Source organism: Plasmodium gonderi, assembly GCF_002157705.1.
Source record: "Plasmodium gonderi DNA, contig: Chr08, whole genome shotgun sequence".
NCBI classification, from domain to species: Eukaryota; Apicomplexa; class Aconoidasida; order Haemosporida; family Plasmodiidae; genus Plasmodium; species Plasmodium gonderi.
The window spans coordinates 1,471,905-1,492,522 of record NW_021628933.1 but is presented as its reverse complement, the minus strand read 5'-3'; the positions used below and the strand labels follow the sequence as shown (position 1 = coordinate 1,492,522).

The 20,618-nt window shown below is 33.5% G+C and overlaps 4 protein-coding genes across 4 annotated transcripts; 1 reads left to right on the top strand and 3 right to left on the bottom strand.

Moving 5' to 3' along the window:
- Positions 1-207: 207 nt before the first annotated feature.
- Positions 208-4,443, bottom strand: PGO_082970 (splicing factor 3B subunit 1; the record flags this gene model as incomplete). Its single annotated transcript, XM_028687519.1, has 1 exon — positions 208-4,443. One exon carries the CDS (start codon positions 4,441-4,443, stop codon positions 208-210), a length of 4,236 nt encoding a protein of 1,411 aa, XP_028543320.1.
- A 2,055-nt stretch (positions 4,444-6,498) lies between these two features.
- PGO_082960 (dual specificity protein phosphatase) lies at positions 6,499-9,590 on the top strand (the record flags this gene model as incomplete). The annotated part of the gene is made up of 6 exons (XM_028687518.1): positions 6,499-7,800; positions 8,283-8,401; positions 8,640-8,715; positions 8,912-9,007; positions 9,273-9,350; positions 9,546-9,590. The coding sequence occupies 6 exons, from the start codon at positions 6,499-6,501 to the stop codon at positions 9,588-9,590; spliced, it is 1,716 nt and encodes a 571-aa protein (XP_028543319.1).
- Positions 9,591-10,000: 410 nt separating this feature from the next.
- Positions 10,001-11,424, bottom strand: PGO_082950 (hypothetical protein, conserved; the record flags this gene model as incomplete). Its single annotated transcript, XM_028687517.1, has 5 exons — positions 10,001-10,074; positions 10,237-10,320; positions 10,501-10,633; positions 10,968-11,050; positions 11,262-11,424. The coding sequence occupies 5 exons, from the start codon at positions 11,422-11,424 to the stop codon at positions 10,001-10,003; spliced, it is 537 nt and encodes a 178-aa protein (XP_028543318.1).
- A 690-nt stretch (positions 11,425-12,114) lies between these two features.
- On the bottom strand, positions 12,115-18,597 carry PGO_082940 (serine/threonine protein kinase 6; the record flags this gene model as incomplete). Its single annotated transcript, XM_028687516.1, has 3 exons — positions 12,115-12,192; positions 12,721-12,804; positions 12,949-18,597. The coding sequence occupies 3 exons, from the start codon at positions 18,595-18,597 to the stop codon at positions 12,115-12,117; spliced, it is 5,811 nt and encodes a 1,936-aa protein (XP_028543317.1).
- Positions 18,598-20,618: the final 2,021 nt, after the last annotated feature.

Sequence of the window (20,618 nt, the reverse complement as noted above, 5' to 3'; positions counted from 1 at the left end):
TGTGGTGTTCAGGAAGATATTTTTACAAGCAAGACAGAGGCTCAAAGAAGCATTACCTGTCTTTGTTTCTCTATCCGCGAAGAAAGCACATATTAACATATCTTCATATATATATATATATATGTATGTAGGCCAAGAATTACCACCACCACCACTGCACTGAGTTACATCTGGATACGTCTGTTCTAATGCACACAATTAAATTTCCTACAACGTGTATCGTAATTCATCCCTCAGAAAATTGCTATCGTTCAACCTCTCAAAAGGAGGGTATATTGGGATGAGACTATCTTGATGACCAATGTATACATTGTTATATATTTTCCAATATATTTCTCTAACTTTTCTTGATGGATGAAATATTCCCTGAACAAGGTATTGAAAGATAATGGCAGGTCCCAAAGCAACTCTGAATCCGTCAAGGGAATCAATGACAGCTTGGATTAAATGTGGAGAAGTTTCAAAAATATTTGGCCACACATAATTTAACAAGTGGATGAGTGCATCTTCACGATTTAAGCCAAAACAACCTAATGCTAGGTGCTTACAAGCCCAAGTAGCTATTTGTCTATGAACCAAATCTCTATCCATTAGAGCATGTTCTAGAAGTGGCACAACTGCATATACATAATCTTTAGCTATTTCTCCTATATATTCAAACATAAATGATAAAGCTTTGAGTACACCATTTTGAACATTAAGATCTTGAGTTTTATATTCATTCATAAGTGCTGCTAATACTGAATATGGAAGACATGTATCAGCTACAATAGCAATAGCAACCGTGGTACATACTCTGAGTTGTCTTTCCTGAACCCGTAAATTATTTAAAAGAACAGTTAAAACTTCAAATGGCCCAATTGTACGAGCTATATATCCAAAGGTCTGAATTGTTGCACGTCTAATCAATTTTTTATTAGATTTTAATAATTCAATTAAATCGAAACATATACGATCCCATTCTTTTGGAGAAACTAAATCTCCTCCCTTGTCAGCAATTATACCCAACAAATCTATAACATTTTCTTGTACTTTTTCATGTCTATTTTTTAAAATTGGTGTTATTCTTGGTAAAAGATCCTTTATCGGTGGCGTCATATTCTGGACACCCAAAACAACTACAATGGATTTAAGAGCACCTATAATATTTCCTAACACTTCTGGATATTCTTCTCCTAAATATTCATAAAGGTATAAAGCTAAATGACCTAACATTTGATGTTCTTGACATATATTCATAAGGTTAGCAATTCTAGAAATAAGTTCTGCACTTTGTTGTCTTATTTTGGGTAAAGGTGTATTCAATCTCCATCTTATTATACCAGCAATTTGAGGTAAATATGGTTTCATTCGTAGTTGCAATTTGTTTACAATTGTATCAAAAGAATTTAACAAAATGTAATAATCATCAGATGCTTGTTCTTGAAATGCGTATAGAATTCCATCAATAAGTTGTTCTTCTAATTTTTGATCAATGTCATCTACACCTTGATTATTTACAATGCTTTGAATTGTTTGCATGACCATTTTTCTGAATTGTTCTGAAGGATCTTTTAAATCATCTACAAGTCTAGCTATGACAAGTGCTCCTCCAATTTTGTTTGCGATTTCTACAGTAGTTTCTACTATTAGATGTAAATTTCTTTTATCACCACTACTTCTTAGAACCCAAAATTTTTCAAAAAATGGGTTCACCACTTCTTGGTTGATGTAATCTTTATCAATACCTTCTGTTTGTATACATTGCTTAACACATTTAAGAACAATCTTTTTCATCTCTTCATCAGGAGTATTAAACTCGTTAATAAGAATTATCATCACTTCTTTTGTGTAATAGTTTGCATGATATGGATCCATAAGTGGAATAATTAATCCAATAGCTTTTAAAAATGCTGCTAAAACTTTACCTCTGTGTTCTGTTATACCTTTCCATAGTGGTCTCAAAACAGAATCAAATGCTTCAATTCCATATGGTGCTGCTGCTTCAGCTAAAGCAGCTATAGCTAATGCAGTAATTGTTTTCACTTTCTGTTGATCATCATGTAAACCATGAGATACAATTGAAACAAGTTGTTTTAGATGTGGCAAAACAGCACATCCCATAAGAATTGCAATTTGCTGAACAATTTTAATTCCTGTATGTCTAGCTTCCCAATTTTTCTTTGATTGACAAACAGCTTTTAAAAATAAAATTAAAGATGGAATACCAAGTGCTGAAGCAACAACAGCAAATGCTCTTGCAGTAGTATTACGTACATACTCATCTGGGTGATCAATATCTGGTCTCATTATTCCAATCATTGTAGCAAGACCAGCTGCTTTTGCTAGATTACTAATAATTTCTCTACCTTCTACTCTTGCATAATAATCTTCATCAATTAACAAAGGTTCAATGACAACCAAAATTTTATGAACATAAGGTCTTACTAAATCATCCAACTTGAATAAAATTCTATCAATCACTTTTACCAATAAATGTCTTTCTTGATCTTCCAAAGTGTTTTGCATCATTAATGGTAAAATCAAATTGAATAAAATATCAGGACCTAATTCTTTTACCTTATCTGTTATACTTCTTAATGCTGCACGTCTTATGGAAGGGGTTCCATTTTTTATCTTTAATAAAAGTATCATAAACTTACGTTCTTTCAGTTCATCTTGTGATAAATCACTTTCATCTACATTTTGAAATAATTTATTAAAATATATGAAGTCTTCATTTTTTAATTGTACATATTTTAACTCACTTAACAATTGTGGGTTATTAATTTCAAATTGTTTGTTTTGTAGAAGCAAATTAGGATCTCCCTCTATTTCTTTCAACATGTTATTGTTCGCTGTTGGAATATCATAAAATGGTGTTCCACTAATTAATGTACTCTGCAGCAAATTGTTATTTATGTATGGAGTTTGTAATCCTGTATTTTCATTTCCTTCATCATCTTGATTTGTGACAGGAGCTCTACTAACTAGCCCACTCATCAATGGAATCTTCAGATTTGTACTTCCATCATTTGCAAGTGAACCTGTCATTCCAAGTGGTACGCTGCCACCAATAAATGCAAGTGGAGTTGCTACACTAGTAGTACTACTAACAGTATTTTTAAAAAACTGTTTCAATTTATTTTTCCTTATCGCTTCATATTCCTCTGGTGGCTTCACAATCTCATATCCTTCAGATGGTAATAGCTCATTCAAATCCTCATCAGTTAACGGTCTATTTCTGATTTCCATTTCATTCCTTATTTTCATTTTAATGATCGAATCAGTAGCTATAGAAGCTAATCCAGGGGTCATAGGAGTGTTGAACATTTTCCCATTCACCACATTATTACCAATTGGATTCATTACAAATGGCGTGTTAATAAAATTTCCTGTTCCGGGTATCATAAGATATGGTGTTTTCAACATAGAGCTGGTTGATCCAGAGGCAGCAGCACTTCCAATTGAATCCACCACCATGGACGCCTTTGGTGTTTTCATCATATCAAGATGTGCAGCATGATCTGCTGTTGATGCATTTATACCTTCACCCACTTTGTCCCATCTCGAAATTCTTTTCTTTTTCATATTACCACTTGGGGTAGCTGCCATAGAGGAGGAAGTTCCTACCCCAGCTGCAACCTCCTTTGCAACCTCCTTTGCAATCTCAGTGTTTGTTGCTGCACTGGACGTCACAGAACCACTTATTATAAAAGGAGTGTCAACCCATTTGGATGGAGCAGGAGTTGGCATGTATCCAAAGCTCGAGGATTTATTTTCCTCTTCGCTTACAAAATCCCATTTACTTTTAGCATGATCCTTTTTGCTTGCTTCTGTAGTTTTGTTTGACGTGATAGATGTGGAAGATCCTAGTAGTGCAGGATCTGCACGTTGTTTATCTGTGGAATCATTTTCCACAACACTCCACCTCAGTTTCCTATTTTTAGTTTGGCTAGCCGAGGATGATGTACCACCGCTAGTAACATTATTTATAAGCTTCAATTTGTGATTTTCATTATTAATATCCATCATAACATCTGCATATGTTCTCTCTCCTGGAGATGGACTCTTCTCAGCAAAGGGATCAGCCCTTTCTGGAGATAGCATGTATTCATATTTTTTTCTTTGAAATTCATTTTCTCGTCTTTTTATAGATTTATCTTTTACCAATCCTAGACTCTGATCATCTATTTCTTCATTACTTAACAGATCATTTTGAATAATTTCATTTTTTAATTTGTTAATGTTTACATTGTTATGTCCATCTCGTTTACCATGCATCTGATTCATCGAATCCTCATCGTTCAAAATGGGTTCAATTTCTAAATCATATTGAATACCTCCACCTCCTCCTACTAATCCACCTCTCATATCTCCATTCATTTCTTCACTTCCAAAATTGCCCTTTTTCATTCCTTCCTTTTTCTCTGTGTCATATTCGTTTCTTCTACTGCCCCCCATTAGATGTCCCTTCTCCGGAGTCACGTGTGCTAAAATGGGAGGTGAAATAAAACAAAAGGAATGATAACGAACAAAGATCAGTTACTGCCCTTCTCTGAAAAATATGTCTGAATAACCTCTATGGATTACTTGTTTGGCTAGCTGTCTTCCTGGTTTTTCCTACCTTGTAAGGATTTTCCCATACACTCCCACAAAAATACATGCACAAACATGCGCACGCTTCACAACATTCCAATTTTATCCTCTCTCTCAACTGGAAAATATCTCCAATGCACTTTAATTTTCTTTGCTAAAAAATTTCTCGTTGTTATAATTAAATTGGTACATGTAGATGTACGGTTCAGATGGAAATCTTTTTCCTTTTTTTTTTTTTTTTTTTACAATCCCACACAGAATTGCTATTCTTTCAAATGGAGTATATAAAAATTTCCAGTACCACTTGGTACTTTGCTCAGATGGGGGGCTTTGCTCAGATGGGGGGGGGGGGGGGAGTCATAAATTATATGAACACCTCATATGTCGTGCTAGTATTATATGTAACTACAGAAGTATGCAGATGTGAAGAGTTTGTGAAAAAAAATATATAATTATGTATATTTTTATTTCTGTTCATATGCTAGTAAAAGAATAGCGTCATCCAAGAATTAACACACCTTTTTTATTATGTAGCACATTTGCAAACGAAGCAACATCTCAAGTTACTACCACATTATAATATACTATTCACGTGGGAACACCAAGTAAATAAAGCATGAGGAGCTTAGCAGTCCTGCAAAAAGGGATATATATATATATATATATATAATGTTACATTTATTCCTCTCGTTTGTTGCACGTTTCAAGAAGGAAAAAGAGAGAAAAAAAAATTAACACTTAAATAAGGGTTCACGCTGAAGAGTAAGCATAACTCAAACTGAAGAACAAGTTAAGGAAAAGAATTTGGCACTTGTAAAATAAAATCATAAAAATTTAACAATGAAAGTTATAAACTCTTCAAGTAATAATGTAAAAAAAAAAAACATTTTCTCCAAAAAAATAATTAAAAAGCAAATTATGGTATATACAATCTCTATCCATAAAAGGAGAAAAAAGTATGAAACAAGGGAAAAAAAAAAAAAAAAAAAAAAAATAAAAAAAAAAAAAAAAAAAAAAAAAAAAAAAAAAAAAAAAAAAAAAAAAAAAAAAAAAAAAAAAAAAAAAAAAAAAAAAAAAAAAAAAAAAAAAAAAAAAAAAAAAAAAAAAAAAAACGATTTCAAAAATGTAGAAAAAAGTATGCAAAAAGGAAAAAAAAAAAAAAAAAAAAAAATATCAGATTGAGAATAAGGTGCATCATTATACATATACGCTTCAACACATAGCTCAAATTTATCGTCTCAATTTTGTTATGTTATATTAAAGAGGAAATTTTACTAGAAATAGAAGTATCCTAGGAAAAAAATTCAGGGTGTAGTTATTTTGTGCATATTTTTTACTCATACTACTTTTTCAATTCCTGTGAAGGGTGAAACTTTACATTTGCTTGACCTATCGAAATTTTCAATTGATGTTGGGTGGGTAGGAGAAACTAGCCTCACGTCGTGACACGTACTGTTCTGGATGTGTTACAAATGAGTTATGAACTATGTGCACACTACAAACATGTTGCAAACTACAGGCACGCTACAAACACATTGTACATGTGTGTTCCCTTCGAATGAACATCCATATGTCTCTACCAAGTGCCAAAAGTTGAAACGCGCTCTTAGCGCAGCATCCAGATTAACGAAGCAACGATTGGAAAATCGTCAGTTTTTTTTTTTTCTCCTTTTTTCAGTCAATTCGTAAGGACGCTTTTACCTCCTTCAGCAAAGTTCACTAGAAAAGAGAGAAGAAGAGAAGAAAAGTCTTGGGAATAATTCACCTGACCCCCCATGTCAGCAGGAAATATCACTAAAATATGTGCACAAAAACATACACTTCTACGTATGAATGCATTTGTGGCATAGTTAAAGAACACACACAGCAAAAAAAAAAAAAAAAAAAAAAACACATATTTAATTAAATCAATGTGCAAAGATGATTGTGAAAGTATTTGATAACATATACATTAGTAATGTTTACAATGCTAACGACATTTATCATTTAATTAACCTGAACATCGGGGGGGTTCTGACTTGCTTCAGATGCATGAGCATCGAATGGTGTTACCATAACCCTAAGGAAAATGGAAAAATTTTTTATAAAGATAAATTTCTAAATTGCAAAAAGGAACTTCCTAGAGATGTAAAGAAGTGTGGTTTGTTGCATGTGCAACAAGGAGTATCACCTTCAGGAAAAACTTTTAAAGATTCTGTTGAAGCAGGAAGTTATTGTACTTCTAACATGTACACAAACATAGACATATCTAGGAACAGAGTCGAAGAAGCCATAGAAGAAAATGGTGATACATCTAAAGAGTGCTATCTAGAACAGAATTGCGACGATATATTTTCAAAACCATATGCACACTATGATCATGTGATATATCCATACGAAGTTATAGAGAAAAAACTTTCCAAAGATAGAATCGATGATTATATAAAAGGAATGGTGCTATTGCCCGATGATGTCGAAGTTGATTGTTTTGGAACATTTCAAAATGAGAGCATGTCATCATTGACTGAAACGACAAAAAACAATATTTGTGGTGAACAGACAGAACCCACAAAAGGCACTTCACTACATACTACCCCCCTAGATGCAGATAATACACAACAATCAAATGAAAGCGAAAAGAAGGAAATGACACATAGAAGTAGTAGCATGGATGATAAACATATTGTATCTGAAAAAATGGGTTCTAATCGAAAGGAGAGAGAAGAATACTCATGTAATAATACTTCCCAAAGCTCTGAAAATTTAGAAATGCATTTAGAAATACATGATGTAGAAACTGAAAAGACACTTCTACAAGGGCAAGATTGCAAAAAAAAATACTCGAATAAACAAATAGAACAAGGGAAAATACAAACAGTGTGTGAATTGAATAAAACCTTAAGAGTGGAAAAAAACAAAACCATATCACCAAATAATGTATACAAAATGAAACATATGTATTTAGACATATTGGATACTTTTGATGAAAACATACTTAAACATGTACACCATGCTCATTCCTTTATAGATGATATAATCAAGGATAATAAGAATGTGTTAGTTCATTGTATGGCAGGCATTTCCAGATGTTCATCCATAATATTGTCTTATATTTCTAAGAAAAATGGAAAAACGATTGCTGACAATTTCGCGACCCTCAAGTCCCGATATCCTTTTGCACATCCAAATGAAAATTTTTACAGGCAACTCCTACTGTACGAGAAGATGAACTATTCAACGGATGTAACGACAAAAAAAGTGGAATAACAAAAATGAGATCACGAGTGCGTTGGCTCCTTCGTAATTTTTGTTTATGGTGTGCTTTGTGTTTCTGCGTTTATTGTAGTACTATCTTTTTGTTTTCTCCACTTTTGTCTTATTTTCTACCACATTTTCAACAATTTTTTTTTACCATTTTTTTTTACCATTTTTTTTTTACCATTTTTTTTTACCATTTTTTTTTACCATTTTTTTTTACCACTTTTTTTTACCATTTTTTTTTACCATTTTTTTTTACCATTTTTTTTTACCACTTTTTTTTACCATTTTTTTTTACCATTTTTTTTCTCCATTTTTTTTTACCATTTTTTTTCTCCATTTTTTTTCACCATTTTTTTTTCCATGTTTTTGTGGCTATCGTGCCCCTTTTAATTTTTCCTACGTTCAACTTTTCCATCTGAATTAGCATCTCTATTCATCTTCGTTTTTTTTTTTTTTTTTTAAAGGGACCTAACGAATTCCATCGCATCTATGAAGAGATAAAATGTGGTCGCGCATATCTAGAGCAGCTTAAATGCTTGAACCTGAAAAATGCACCAGATGCAACGTACAAGTTTAGATGCAAGTAAGTTAGCATGAGTGTGCTCCTGGCATATACCACTTAGTGGTTCTTTGAAACAAATACCAACTTTTACAAGATAATGCACTCGTTCATTTATTTTTTTCTACTGGAGATGGGTTTTCATATATATATATATATTTCACTATCCTGCACTGTGTCGCAATTATTTTATTTTATTTTTTTTTTTTCACAAAAATGGACATGTTTGTATATACATATGTATATAACTTCCATTTCTTAGATTTTGCAGATTCACCCTCTTCACAGACAACGACATTATACAGCACGATTTGAAAAACTGCAAGATAAAGAAAAATGTAAGATATGAACAAAACGGGAGTGAATTGCCCATGCACCTTCATGCGGTTCGTGATATATACTCCCTATGCTTTTGCCACGTCGTCATGTTTCCACATTGGTCTTGTTGCTACCCTGGTCTTGTTGCTACCCTGGTCATGCTGTCACACTTGTCATGTTTTTTTTTTTTTTTTTTTTTTTCTCTTCTTCAAACAGTACGGAAGTTCTTGCACGAGTATTTTTATCGAGAAGAAGGAGTGGCTATTAACTGAGAGCAAAATGAAAGGAGTATTGAATTGTCCGCAAAAAAATGTAATACACATGTCTCATAACTTATACTTATGACTTGTTTTTAATCGTAGGAGTCTATATATCATATTTATTTGTTCATGTATATTTTATGCATTTGAACAGTGGACATTGGATATATCTGAATATGAATACAAGTGTACTTTTCTCTTACAGAATTGAATACATACATACAGATGATTTGTTTTTTTTTTTTTTTTTTTTTTTTTTTTTTTTTTTTTTTTTCTCCCCTCGATCTCATTGTTCTTCCTATTTTCACCATTTTCAGTGCAACGCAAAATTAGGAAAATGGTCATGGAGTGGAATATGTTGTTCATGTGGATATTTACAAATTCCAGCTTTCATGGTTTGTGATTAAAATGAAAATATTTATTTTGTGTACATCTTGCGTACAACCACATTTCAGGGCCTACCCCCATGTGTGTGTTTTTTTTTTTTGTGTTCGTAAGACATAAGTGAATAAACATCCTTGACAAAAACATATTTAGATTATCATTCCATGGAAATGTAAATATGTACACACATCTTTTCTTCCCACCAGATTAACGAGTCCAATGTGGATCGAATGAAAGTGAACCCTAGCTGAGTAAATCAATTCATGCTGTCCATTTGAAGACATAATATATATATAAAGACTGTTTGCAAGTTGTAGGAACATTTTTCCCTTTTGTTCGATAATCCTTACCCATTAATCTGCATCCATAAATCTGCATCCATAAATCTGCATCCATAAATCTGCATCCATAAATCTGCATCCATTAATCTGCACTCATTAATCCATGTTTGTTAATTTTTCTTTTTTTATATAACATGTGTTTATTTTTTTAAAAATGAAGGAAGGGGTATGTAAAATTCCCCATTTGAATACACATAAAAAAAGAAAAAAAAAAAAAAAAAAAAAGGGATTATTAAGTTATTACACAACTTCTGACATCTGACAACTTCTGATGTAGCTTCTTTTTCTTTTTCGTTTTTTTTTCTTTTTTTTCCCTTAACTCACAACTCGTCATTTGTTTGGCCCTGCAATGCCATCCTTCTGTCCGCATCAGTGATCGGAGAGTCTCTTCCTTCTTTGCCATGCAAAAGCAAAATACAAAAGTGCAAATCAGTAAATATGGAAACCATAAAATGAGTGAATCAGGAAATATGCACTCTGGTGAACGAACAAATAGGTATAAATAAAAATGTATCCAGACAAATGTGCATCTGTGCAACCATGTGGAGGTACAAACCTGGGAATTTTGTGTCAAACCCAACTTCAACAAAATCCACTTCTTTCTGCAATAAGAAATATGTAACTAAGTTTTCCTTAATGGCTGCCAATAGGGAGGGTGGGTGGTGGGTGGAGGAGAGAGTTGGAAATAGATGTGAAGATACACAACATACGTAAGCACTAATAAACATAAGTACACAAACGTATACTGATATAGAAAGCACGAGGGACTTGGAAGGAAAAATATGTCAGGAGGTATTACTTCATTACACACGGTTTTTACCTTTGTCTTGATAAAAACATGTAAATACTCCAACTCCTGTCTTTTTAATTTGGACATGCATCATTGCATTTTGTAGTAGAGTCATGTATTTCTCTCCAAGGCTTATGAGTTGAAGGTGATTCAAATATTTTTTCTGTAATGTGATTTGAAGGAATTTTTTTTTTTTTTTTTTTTTTTTTTTTTGTACAAAGTGTAAATTAAATTATTATATTTCTTAAAGTTGCTATTCTATTGTATCTTTGTCTCTACAAATGGACAAATTCGAATCAAGAATGTGCATCCTCCCCTAACGGAAAAGATACCTCCACAGAAAAGCAAGCAAGAAAACATACATGCAGACAAAATTGCAACAAACAAGCAAAGAAATAGACAAACAAAGAATCAGACATACAGACAGAAAATGAAAAACATGCAAACGGCTCTCATGTGTGTATGTGTGGGTGGGGGAAAGTGCAAATTAATCTTACATATTTTGTATCCACACGAACATAAACATACATTTGAGTTACAAACTGGTAGTTCCTATCACTGTAAGCGATTTCCTCAATATCTACACAAAAATCCATTTTTAGTAGGTATAAGAAGTGCAAACATCTTTTGGAGGAAAGAGTAATTACATAATGGATTCATACATATTGAAAACTTTCTATAAATTGCGTATTCCTTAATTTATCAAGGCAAAACAAAAAAGGGAAAAAAAAAAAAGAACACTTCTAATGCACTCATTTAACACTAAAGACAGTGTTACAATAAGAACTCACTTTCAATATCATTTTCTAAACCACTCAAATCTAGTTCGTCCATATCTTTTCCAAAATCGCGAGATTGTGAACTAGCGACACTGTCGTCATTTGTCAGTTTTCCCCTTGCACAGTTTACAAGTAAAAAAATGAGAAAAAAGTGGAATGGATGATGTCGTTTCATTTTTAAGATTTGAGAAAAAAAAAAAAATAATAATAAATAATAAAAAATAATAAAAAATAATAAAAAATAATAATAAATAATAAAAAATAATAATAAATAATAAAAAATAATAATAAATAATAATGAAATAATAAAATAATATAATAATATAATAATAAAATAATAAAATTCAAAAAAACTGCAAAAGGGTTAATCTCGTGTTGTAGTTCTTTGAGACATGTAAAATATGCTCGTTTAATAAATAGATGTAAAAAAAGGAAGGAAAAAAAAAAAAAAAAAATTTGGTCCTTAAAAATGTCAAAACTTTCCTATGTAAAGGAAATTATGTGTATGTACAAAAAAAAAAAAAAAAATAAAATAAAGAAAAAGAAAGAAAAATATAGAAAAATACAGAAAAATACAGAAAAATACAGAAAAATACAGAAAAATAAAAATAAAAAAAATAAATAACCAAACGAATGAGCAAAAGAATAAATGAACAAACGCAGTTAATCGAAAAATCTAGGTAGGGACCAAAGTGTAAAAACATATATCTATGTGGAAAAAAACTGAACGGTAAAGTTGTGTTAATTATCGGAGTGAATCCAGAACGAACATTATATTCTTCAAAATATTGGAAACATTCGCACACAAGTGTTAATTACTAATGGAATGTTGATTTCTCATAGATAAACAAATAAAACCATAATTCTACAGGAACTGCTTCACCCATGGATGTGATTTCACATCTTCTGCAGAGATCCGTTCTTCTGCCGTTCTACTACATAGCTGAGAGTTCACGGTCCCGTGGAAAGAAACATTGAAAAATTAAAACAGAAGTGCATATATGAACGTACGGAGGTGTAAGAAGTGCATATATGAACGTACGGAGGTGTAAGAAGTGCATATATGAACGTACGGAGGTGTAAGAAGTGCATATATGAACGTACGGAGGTGTAAGAAGTGCATATATGAACGTACGGAGGTGTAAGAAGTGCATATATGAACGTACGGAGGTGTAAAAAGTGCATATGTGAACGTAAGGAGGTGTAAGAAGTGCATATATGAACGTACGGAGGTGTAAGAAGTGCATATGTGAACGTACGGAGGTGTAAGAAGTGCATATATGAACGTACGGAGGTATAAGAAATACGTAAACGAGCTTGTGAAGGTATAGAGATCTATACATGCATGTATATGTAAATGCTTGTGGAGGCTACATAAGCAAAAATGGACCAAAGACATGAAAAAAAAAAAAAAAAAAAAAAAAAAAAAAAAAAAGAAAAAGGAAATGCCTCTAAACGGAACATAACTCACCTTCAGTATGAGATCTCGCGCCTGCAAAGAAATTGCCTTCGGGAAGTGAAAATTCAATTCTTTAATTTGGTTGAATATGCGTTCCTACGTTTTGAAAACAAGGGGAAACAATGTGCAAACGGGGATGCATGCATGTACATTTATGTACGTATGTATGTGCGTGTGTATACATATGGTGATCCCTCAAAAAGAGGCGTGGCATCGTTCCCGGACGTCCCCCACATGCACCTGTGTATCGTCTGTAAATGGAGGAAATCCGACGAGGAGCTCAAAGATGACAATTCCCAAACACCACAAATCGACATTGCAATCGTAAGGTATCTGGTTGATAATTTCTGGTGGCATATAATCAAGAGTACCACAAAATGTGCTTCTCTTCTGTCTTTTATTTTTCAATTGGCAAGAGAACCCGAAATCTGCGATTTTTACAATTCCATATTTGTATACATTTTTATTTCTATATTCATGAGTGTAATGAAGTAATATGTTATCTGGTTTTAAATCTCTATGTATGATATTATATTTGTGTAGGTAAGCTAGTGCATCTGCAATTTGATACACATATAAAGCTACTTGTTCTTCTTTCAAAGGTTGTGCATCTAATTTCATTTTATTTCTGATTGATCCACCATTTGCTAATTCTAGGATCAGGAACAAACGGGTTCTATCTTCAAAATATGCTATCAATTGCAAAATGTTCATATGATTTAAGCTAGCCTGAATTATTATTTCTTTTAATACTTGTCTTTCGATATTTAATGATGAGATGGTATCCTTTGCCATTACTTTTAATGCAACATACTCATTTTCATTTTTTATGATGGCTTTAAAAACTAGCCCTGTTCTGCCATTTCCTATTGGGTTCTTATCTACTACAAAATCATCTTGTTCATATTTTATTTCATTTTGTTTCAAGTTAAATGCGCTTAGTGGTTGCAGCATCAGATGGTACTCTTCTTCCTCCAGAGCGTCCATAATGCTTTCCTTGCCACATTCTCCCTTTCTCCTTTCACCTCTTCGTTTCTCATCCGGTGCTGCGTCTGATACTGCGTCTGACACTACTTCTGACACTACTTCTGACACAACTTTGGGTGTTACTTCTCGCGCTTCTCCTTTTTCTGCACTATCTTTTCTTTTTTTTTCTCTGGCCAACCACTCAAAGTACGATATTTCCTTCTTCTCAAGATGGCTAGCTGGGGTGCTAGAATTTTCTGTTTGAGACTTTTCTCCCAGCATCGTCCTTTCTGAACCATTCCCTGATGTATTCCCCTTTGATGAACTCTCCTTCACGTGACGTCTGATAGCATCTATGGAATCCACCTGCCTCTCGATACCACATCTACCACCTTTAGAACGTTCCCCTCTACCATCATAGCTATTACTTCTTTTGGAGTACTTCCCATTCTCATCGTAACTATCGCCTCGTTTTACCAACACAGAGGATATGTTTTCCACTGGTTTCTCTTCTTCTGTATGTCTTACTTCCCTGTCGCATTCTTCTTGGTCGCTCTCCTTTTTGGTTTTATTCAAAAATATATTATTTGAATTTCCACTCCTAATCCTCTTGTTCATATTTCTAGGAGGAATGGAATTGCTTTTTATATTTTTATTTTGTTTTTTCCGACTCATTTTGTGCTTTTCCATTTCTTCATTTATGATATCTTTGTAATTATCCTTACTATTACTAGTACCTCTCTTGGAGTTATTAAAATGGGTAATTCTTTTTTGGATTAGTACATTGTTACCCTTCTCTTTATTTGCTTCATTTTTCGTCGCATTATTCGTTGCACTATTCGTTGCACTATTCGTCGCATTTTTCGTCCCACTTTTCGTCCCACTTTTCGTCCCACTTTTCGTCCCACTTTTCGTCCCATTTTTCGTCCCATTTTTCGTCCCACTTTTCGTCGCATTATTCTTTGATTCTATATTAAAACCAATTCTTTCTCCACCCTTTCCATTTACAACTATGCCATGTGTGTTAAATCTATGATTAGAAATAGCAACAACTGGCTTCTTTTTACTTAGTTCGTTTTTCCTATAGGTAATATTTTTAAAAATTTTATTATTATTCGACACTGAGCTATTGTTACTACTGCTGTGATTTCTTTTCATCCATTTGCTTCCTCCTCTTGCATCTGTACCTGTCCATTGCGTAGTTTTATACTTTTCTTTTGTGTTGTGTAACTGTCTTGGGACATTCTTCCATTTTTCATTTGTGGATATTTTTGAAGTTTTTAACGAATTACTCCTATTGCTGTTGTTATCCTTCCTAAAACTCTCTCCTTTAAATCCAGAGTAACTCATTTTGTTTTGTTTTGTTTTTCCTTCTTCTTCTTCTTCTTCTTCCTCTTCTTCCTCTTCTTCTTCTTTATTATCTTTGACATCCCTAGTTGTGGTTCCTTCCTTATCGCAAAAATTATTTTTCTCATTATGAACATAATTACAACTACTCGATGCGTCTCCTTCTGCATCTACCTCATCTTTGTAGATCACATTATTGCTATGATATTTCAGAGAACAGGCTTCCCCCAGTGGATGGGCTATTTTATCAGTGTCTTGCTTCATCTGTTCACATTCCGAACAGTTTAAACTTTCATCGACATTGTTTTGAATTCCCTTCAAGTAGGAACCTAAATTACTTGTTTGATTTCCACTCACGTGAGAACCCAACTTACTTGTTTGATTTCCACTCAAGTGAGAACCCAACTTACTTGTTTGATTTCTACTCAAGTGAGAACCCAACTTACTTGTTTGATTTCCACTCAAGTGAGAACCTAATTTACTTGTTTGATTTCCACTCAAGTGAGAACCTAATTTACTTGTCTGATTTCCCATCTCCTTTGTCACATTCCTATTTTGAGTAGATAACATTTTATTTAACCTGAGCTGCTCAAAACTTTGCAATTGTTTTTTTTTCTTTTTTGACATGTCTACATCTGTTTTACTGCCTTGAATTGATATTTGGCTAGCTGTGCCTACGGATTCATCTATTTTTTCCTTAATACCAATGGTATACGATAGACATACATTTTTTTTGTCTTCATTTTCGCTATTAGATGTGTTAATTTTTGCATCATTTTTATTATTTTTCCTACTTATGTTATTTCCTTTTTCCCTCATATTGGTCTTAGTCAACTTTGTAATTGCTAATCGACTAACTGCACTTATTTTTTGATTGAATAAATTCCCCTTTCTATGTAATTCTTTAAACTCTTTCTTTGTTGTGTTTATGTTTTTTCTGTCTGAGGACACGGTTGGAGCTGCAAAATGTCTTCTAGAAGGCGGGGCCTCCACACGTGACTTTGAAGTTAGCACCCCGGTATGCAATTTTTCAGCTAATGTGATGCCATGATGATCCATGGTAACTTTTTTAAACAATTTTGTGTCATCCTCTGCGTGAAGTTCATGTTTCATGTATCCAGGTGATGCGTCTTCTTCTGTGTTCAATTTTTCCGAGTTCAAAACTTTTGCCTTGCCATCTGCTGATTCATACTTTTTCTTCTCTTCATTTTCTTCCTCAGATTTGTTTGCTTCGTCCCTTCTTGTGCACCCCTGATCATCGTTTCCCTCACTTCTACACATTCTGCTCTGCTTCCCTTCGAACCTCTCATCGCATCTAAATTTATGTTCGGATAATTTAGAACTGTGCTGCTTACATAAGAACTCATTTCTCTGGTTAGGTAACTTATTATTCAACAAATTTTCATGCACTTTTTCGGATATACTTTTCTTATACGTATTATGAATTTCGCTAAAAAGATGAAAATCTCTCGATTCCTTTTTTCTTTCTATTGGCTTTTGCTTATCTACACAGAATAGCTCTTCTCTAGTATATCGGTTAACACAGCTAGGGGATATGCTGCCCCTTTCTCTAATCATATCAGTAATACTTTCTCCCATCCTTCTTTCGTTCAGACCTTTGTTCACATGAAGAAGTGTGAAATCTTTCTCATCATCTGAATGGCTTACTTGCTTCCCTCCGTCCTCTATACCGGATCCGGCCTCTATACCAGATCCGGCCTCTATACTAGATCCGGCCTCTATACCAGATCTGTCCTCTATATCAGCTCTGTCACCTATTTCCATTTCACCCATTCGTATGCCCATGTTCATACGTGCCTTATATAGCCTTTCCGAATTTATTACTCTACCTTCACGTACTCGTTTAATGCATTTTGTAAAATTCTCTTCGTCGTCGTTAGAGAAATCACACAAGGGGGTTCTTCTAACCACATTATTTGTATTGTCGCTTGTTATTTCCATTTGGGGTTTCTTATCCAAATATGAAGCATGTGTGTGATGTTCCCTTGAGAGTGATTGAACATTCCACGTGTGTTCTATTCCTCGTTTTTGTAACTTATCTTCTAGGAATGTCTTTGGGAGGTTTTGATACGATTTGTCTCCCTTCTTGTCTACTTCGCTTTCTTCTCCCTTCCGAATTATACAATTGATTCTTTCATTTTCCTTCTCTCCTCCCTTCCGAATTATGCAATTGGTTCTTTCATTTTCCTTCTCTCCTCCCTTCCGAATTATGCAATTGGTTCTTTCATTTTCCTTCTCTCCTCCCTTCCGAATTATGCAATTGGTTCTTTCATTTTCCTTCTCTCCTCCCTTCCGAATTATGCAATTGGTTCTTTCATTTTCCTTCTCTCCTCCCTTCCGAATTATGCAATTGGTTCTTTCATTTTCCTTCTCTCCTCCCTTCCGAATTATGCAATTGATTCTTTCATTTTCCTTCTCTCCTATGTATACTTTCCCCTTTCTCCCTTCGTCATAAAATTTATCCGCACTATCATTTTGTATTATTCCATCGTTCCCTTCAATTAGTTCATTATTTGACGTATTAATGTTCCTAGTCATGCTACACGTCCCACTGATGTTGGCACTGATTCTTCTATTTCTTTGTATCATTTCATCATTTATTTTTTTCCTGCACTGTGGGTTCCAATTTTGTTGATTCGTCTTCATCATTGCATCATTTTTTTTGGAATTTTTTTCAGAGTTCAATCTGTGGTAGTTTGTAGGTAGTGAGCCTTCCACATCGAGCTGGTTGTAATGGAGAATTTCCTTCTTTTCAAAACTTTTGAATTCCTTAGTCTTATGATGTGTCTTAACATCTTCCGTGTCACCATAGGAAAAAGAAATGTCAGAAGGATAATTACCTTTATCATATGAATGAGTTGATTTTTTTTTTTTATTGTTATTCTCATTTGAGTGATCTCGTTCTACTTTTCTTTTAGAAGCTGAATCCCAGCTGTAATTTTGATTTCGTCTTACGTTGTCATCCTTTTTGTATGTTAAATATGTACGAATGTTTTGAATTTGTTCTATTTTTTTATCTGAACTGCTCACGCGATTTTCCATTGGGGTTTCTTCCCTCCTCGGATGATCATCTTTGCAAATGTTTCTTTCACTTCTCTTGCTCATATCACTGAATATGCTTTTGACAACCCTTTGCGTATCTCTTCCCTCTACCTTGTTTCTAGAGCCTTCATTTGCAGAATCATCTCTTCTCCCTCTGGAAATTAAGTTAAATTTACTATTTTGATTTTCTTTACCTAAATTTAAAGCGGTGCCTGATGGCACATGTTTACGTGCACTTATGAGGTTAGTTGATTTGTTAACAAGGGCCCTTTGTTCATTTTCCACGTTCCTACTGCTAGTCGTGACAGCAGCAGTAGTAACAACTTTAGAAACGTGAGTCGTAAATTTAGTAGAGTTTATATTCCTACCGCTATCCAAATTTACTGATTCATATTGGTACCTTTTGTTAGCATCACTTCCATATGTTACGTGATCGTTTGGACAGCTCTTCGTATTTTTTTTTTCAATATTGTTTAGACCTACATTATTATTTCCTTTTATATGTCTATTCATATTTTGTGAATTTTATGCTAAAGATGTGCAACTTTGATGCTTATAAGGGTCCCCTAGCTTTTTTTATTTTTTTTTTATTTTTATATTTTTTGGGATTTTTCTACATGTACATGGACATATTTGAAGCCCTCCCAACGGAGTGTGTGTGTGCGTCCGTCCATATATATACATATATATATATACATATACATATATACATATGCACGCGCGTGTGTGTGTGTATTGGGAGGAGTTTGGTGAATGTGCTGGAACATGCGAATGCATAAACTCCCGATCATGAACTCTCGCACTTGTGGTTATGTGATAAGGGTGCTCACGTAGAGGCTCCTCATATTAGTGTGTCCACTCGCAAGGAGGGACATGGCTTGAGCGTTCATACGGGGGATACATACATGTACATGTACATATATATATATATATCTAATATGTGCAAAAAAAAAAAAAAAAAAAAAAAAAATGCGCTTCAAAGTGCCCTTTACACGAACCTTTAGCGTAAGATGAACCATTTGTTTCATCTTACATGCATCAAATGTTAAAGTATAGCGAATAAAACTTCGGTTTCACATACACATTTCTTTACACTCCCATCCCTCTCATGTGTTTTGTTTTTCCTATGCCTTTGTGCTTTTTGAGTTAGATGACTCGTTCTACTACTTACATTGTCTTCATTTCCCTTGGGTGCCGTTCCACTGACACCTCGCATTTGCAGTTTGTAATTTACAATCTGCAATTTGCCGTTCAAAGTCCACACTTCGAAGCTAACACTTCACAGCTCATAACATTAGAAATATCGTCAAAAGGGAAATACTGTTGCATTTATTGCCATGTTGAATTGGGGACCTCTTTTGTGCAATTTTTCATGTGTTTTTTTTTTTTTTTTTTTTTTTTTTTTCCTCTAGCCTTTCTCACATATAGCAGTAGTATTGCTTTTCCCACTTTTTTTTTTTTTTTTTTTTTTTTATCACTATGTGTTATTTTTCCTGAATATCACGAATGTTACTCACATTACTCGGATTTCACTTGTCAATTTCGTATTATTTTTGTATCATTTTTGTGTCATTTTTGTGTCATCTTTTTATCATTTTTTTATCATTTTTTGTGTGTATGTCTAAAGCGTTCAAGGGCGTGGAAAATTAGGGGGGGGGAGTAATGAAAAAAAAAAAAAAAAAAATGGGGAAAATACCATTAACACGGAAAATGACAAAAATACCAAGAACATGAAAAGTATAAAAAGTATGAAAAGTATGAAAAATATGAAAAATATGAAAAATATGAAAAATATGAAAAATATGAAAAATATGAAAAATATGAAAAAAGATGTGTTATTAACAATTCATCTGACACTTGCAAACTGCTACGGATAACATGCACCTGTAAATTTACAGATGGGCGAAAAGAAAAGGCTTTTGTTAAAATATGAACCAGACTAATAGAATCCGCAAAATAATACGACATGATACTCTCATATTCTTCCTGTAATCATAGAATGTAAATATTGAAGTCATATAAAATGGACTTAAGGGAATAAAAATTTAATTATGTACTCTTTGTCTATGCATACAATGGTATATTGTGTGACAAGATGTGTAGATGTTTTAGCTATGGGAGGACCTTCCCAGAAACTGCATATTTTTTTTTTTTTTTTTTTTTTTTTTTTTTTTTTTGATAATATTTTCCGGAAGATTACGTGATGATGTTGGTGGATTGCTCATACCGAACTGTATCCAACTGTTACAAACTTTGATCGATCATTTCATGTGCTGTTTCAAAATTGGGAATTAAAGTGTCATACTTATTTATGTGGATCTATCGCACCATTATGCATATCTGTGTGGTATGTATATTTCCCTTTTATGAACACAACACCACAGAAAGGAATTCCCTCGAATATTTTTCCTTTTTTATAACTTCAAAAGGTTACACCGATAGAGAAGTAGCAATGGTGATTATTATCCACCCCTTAAGTTGACATATCCCCCCCCCCCCCCCCCCCCCTCCCCTTATGTTACCTCTTCCATTCT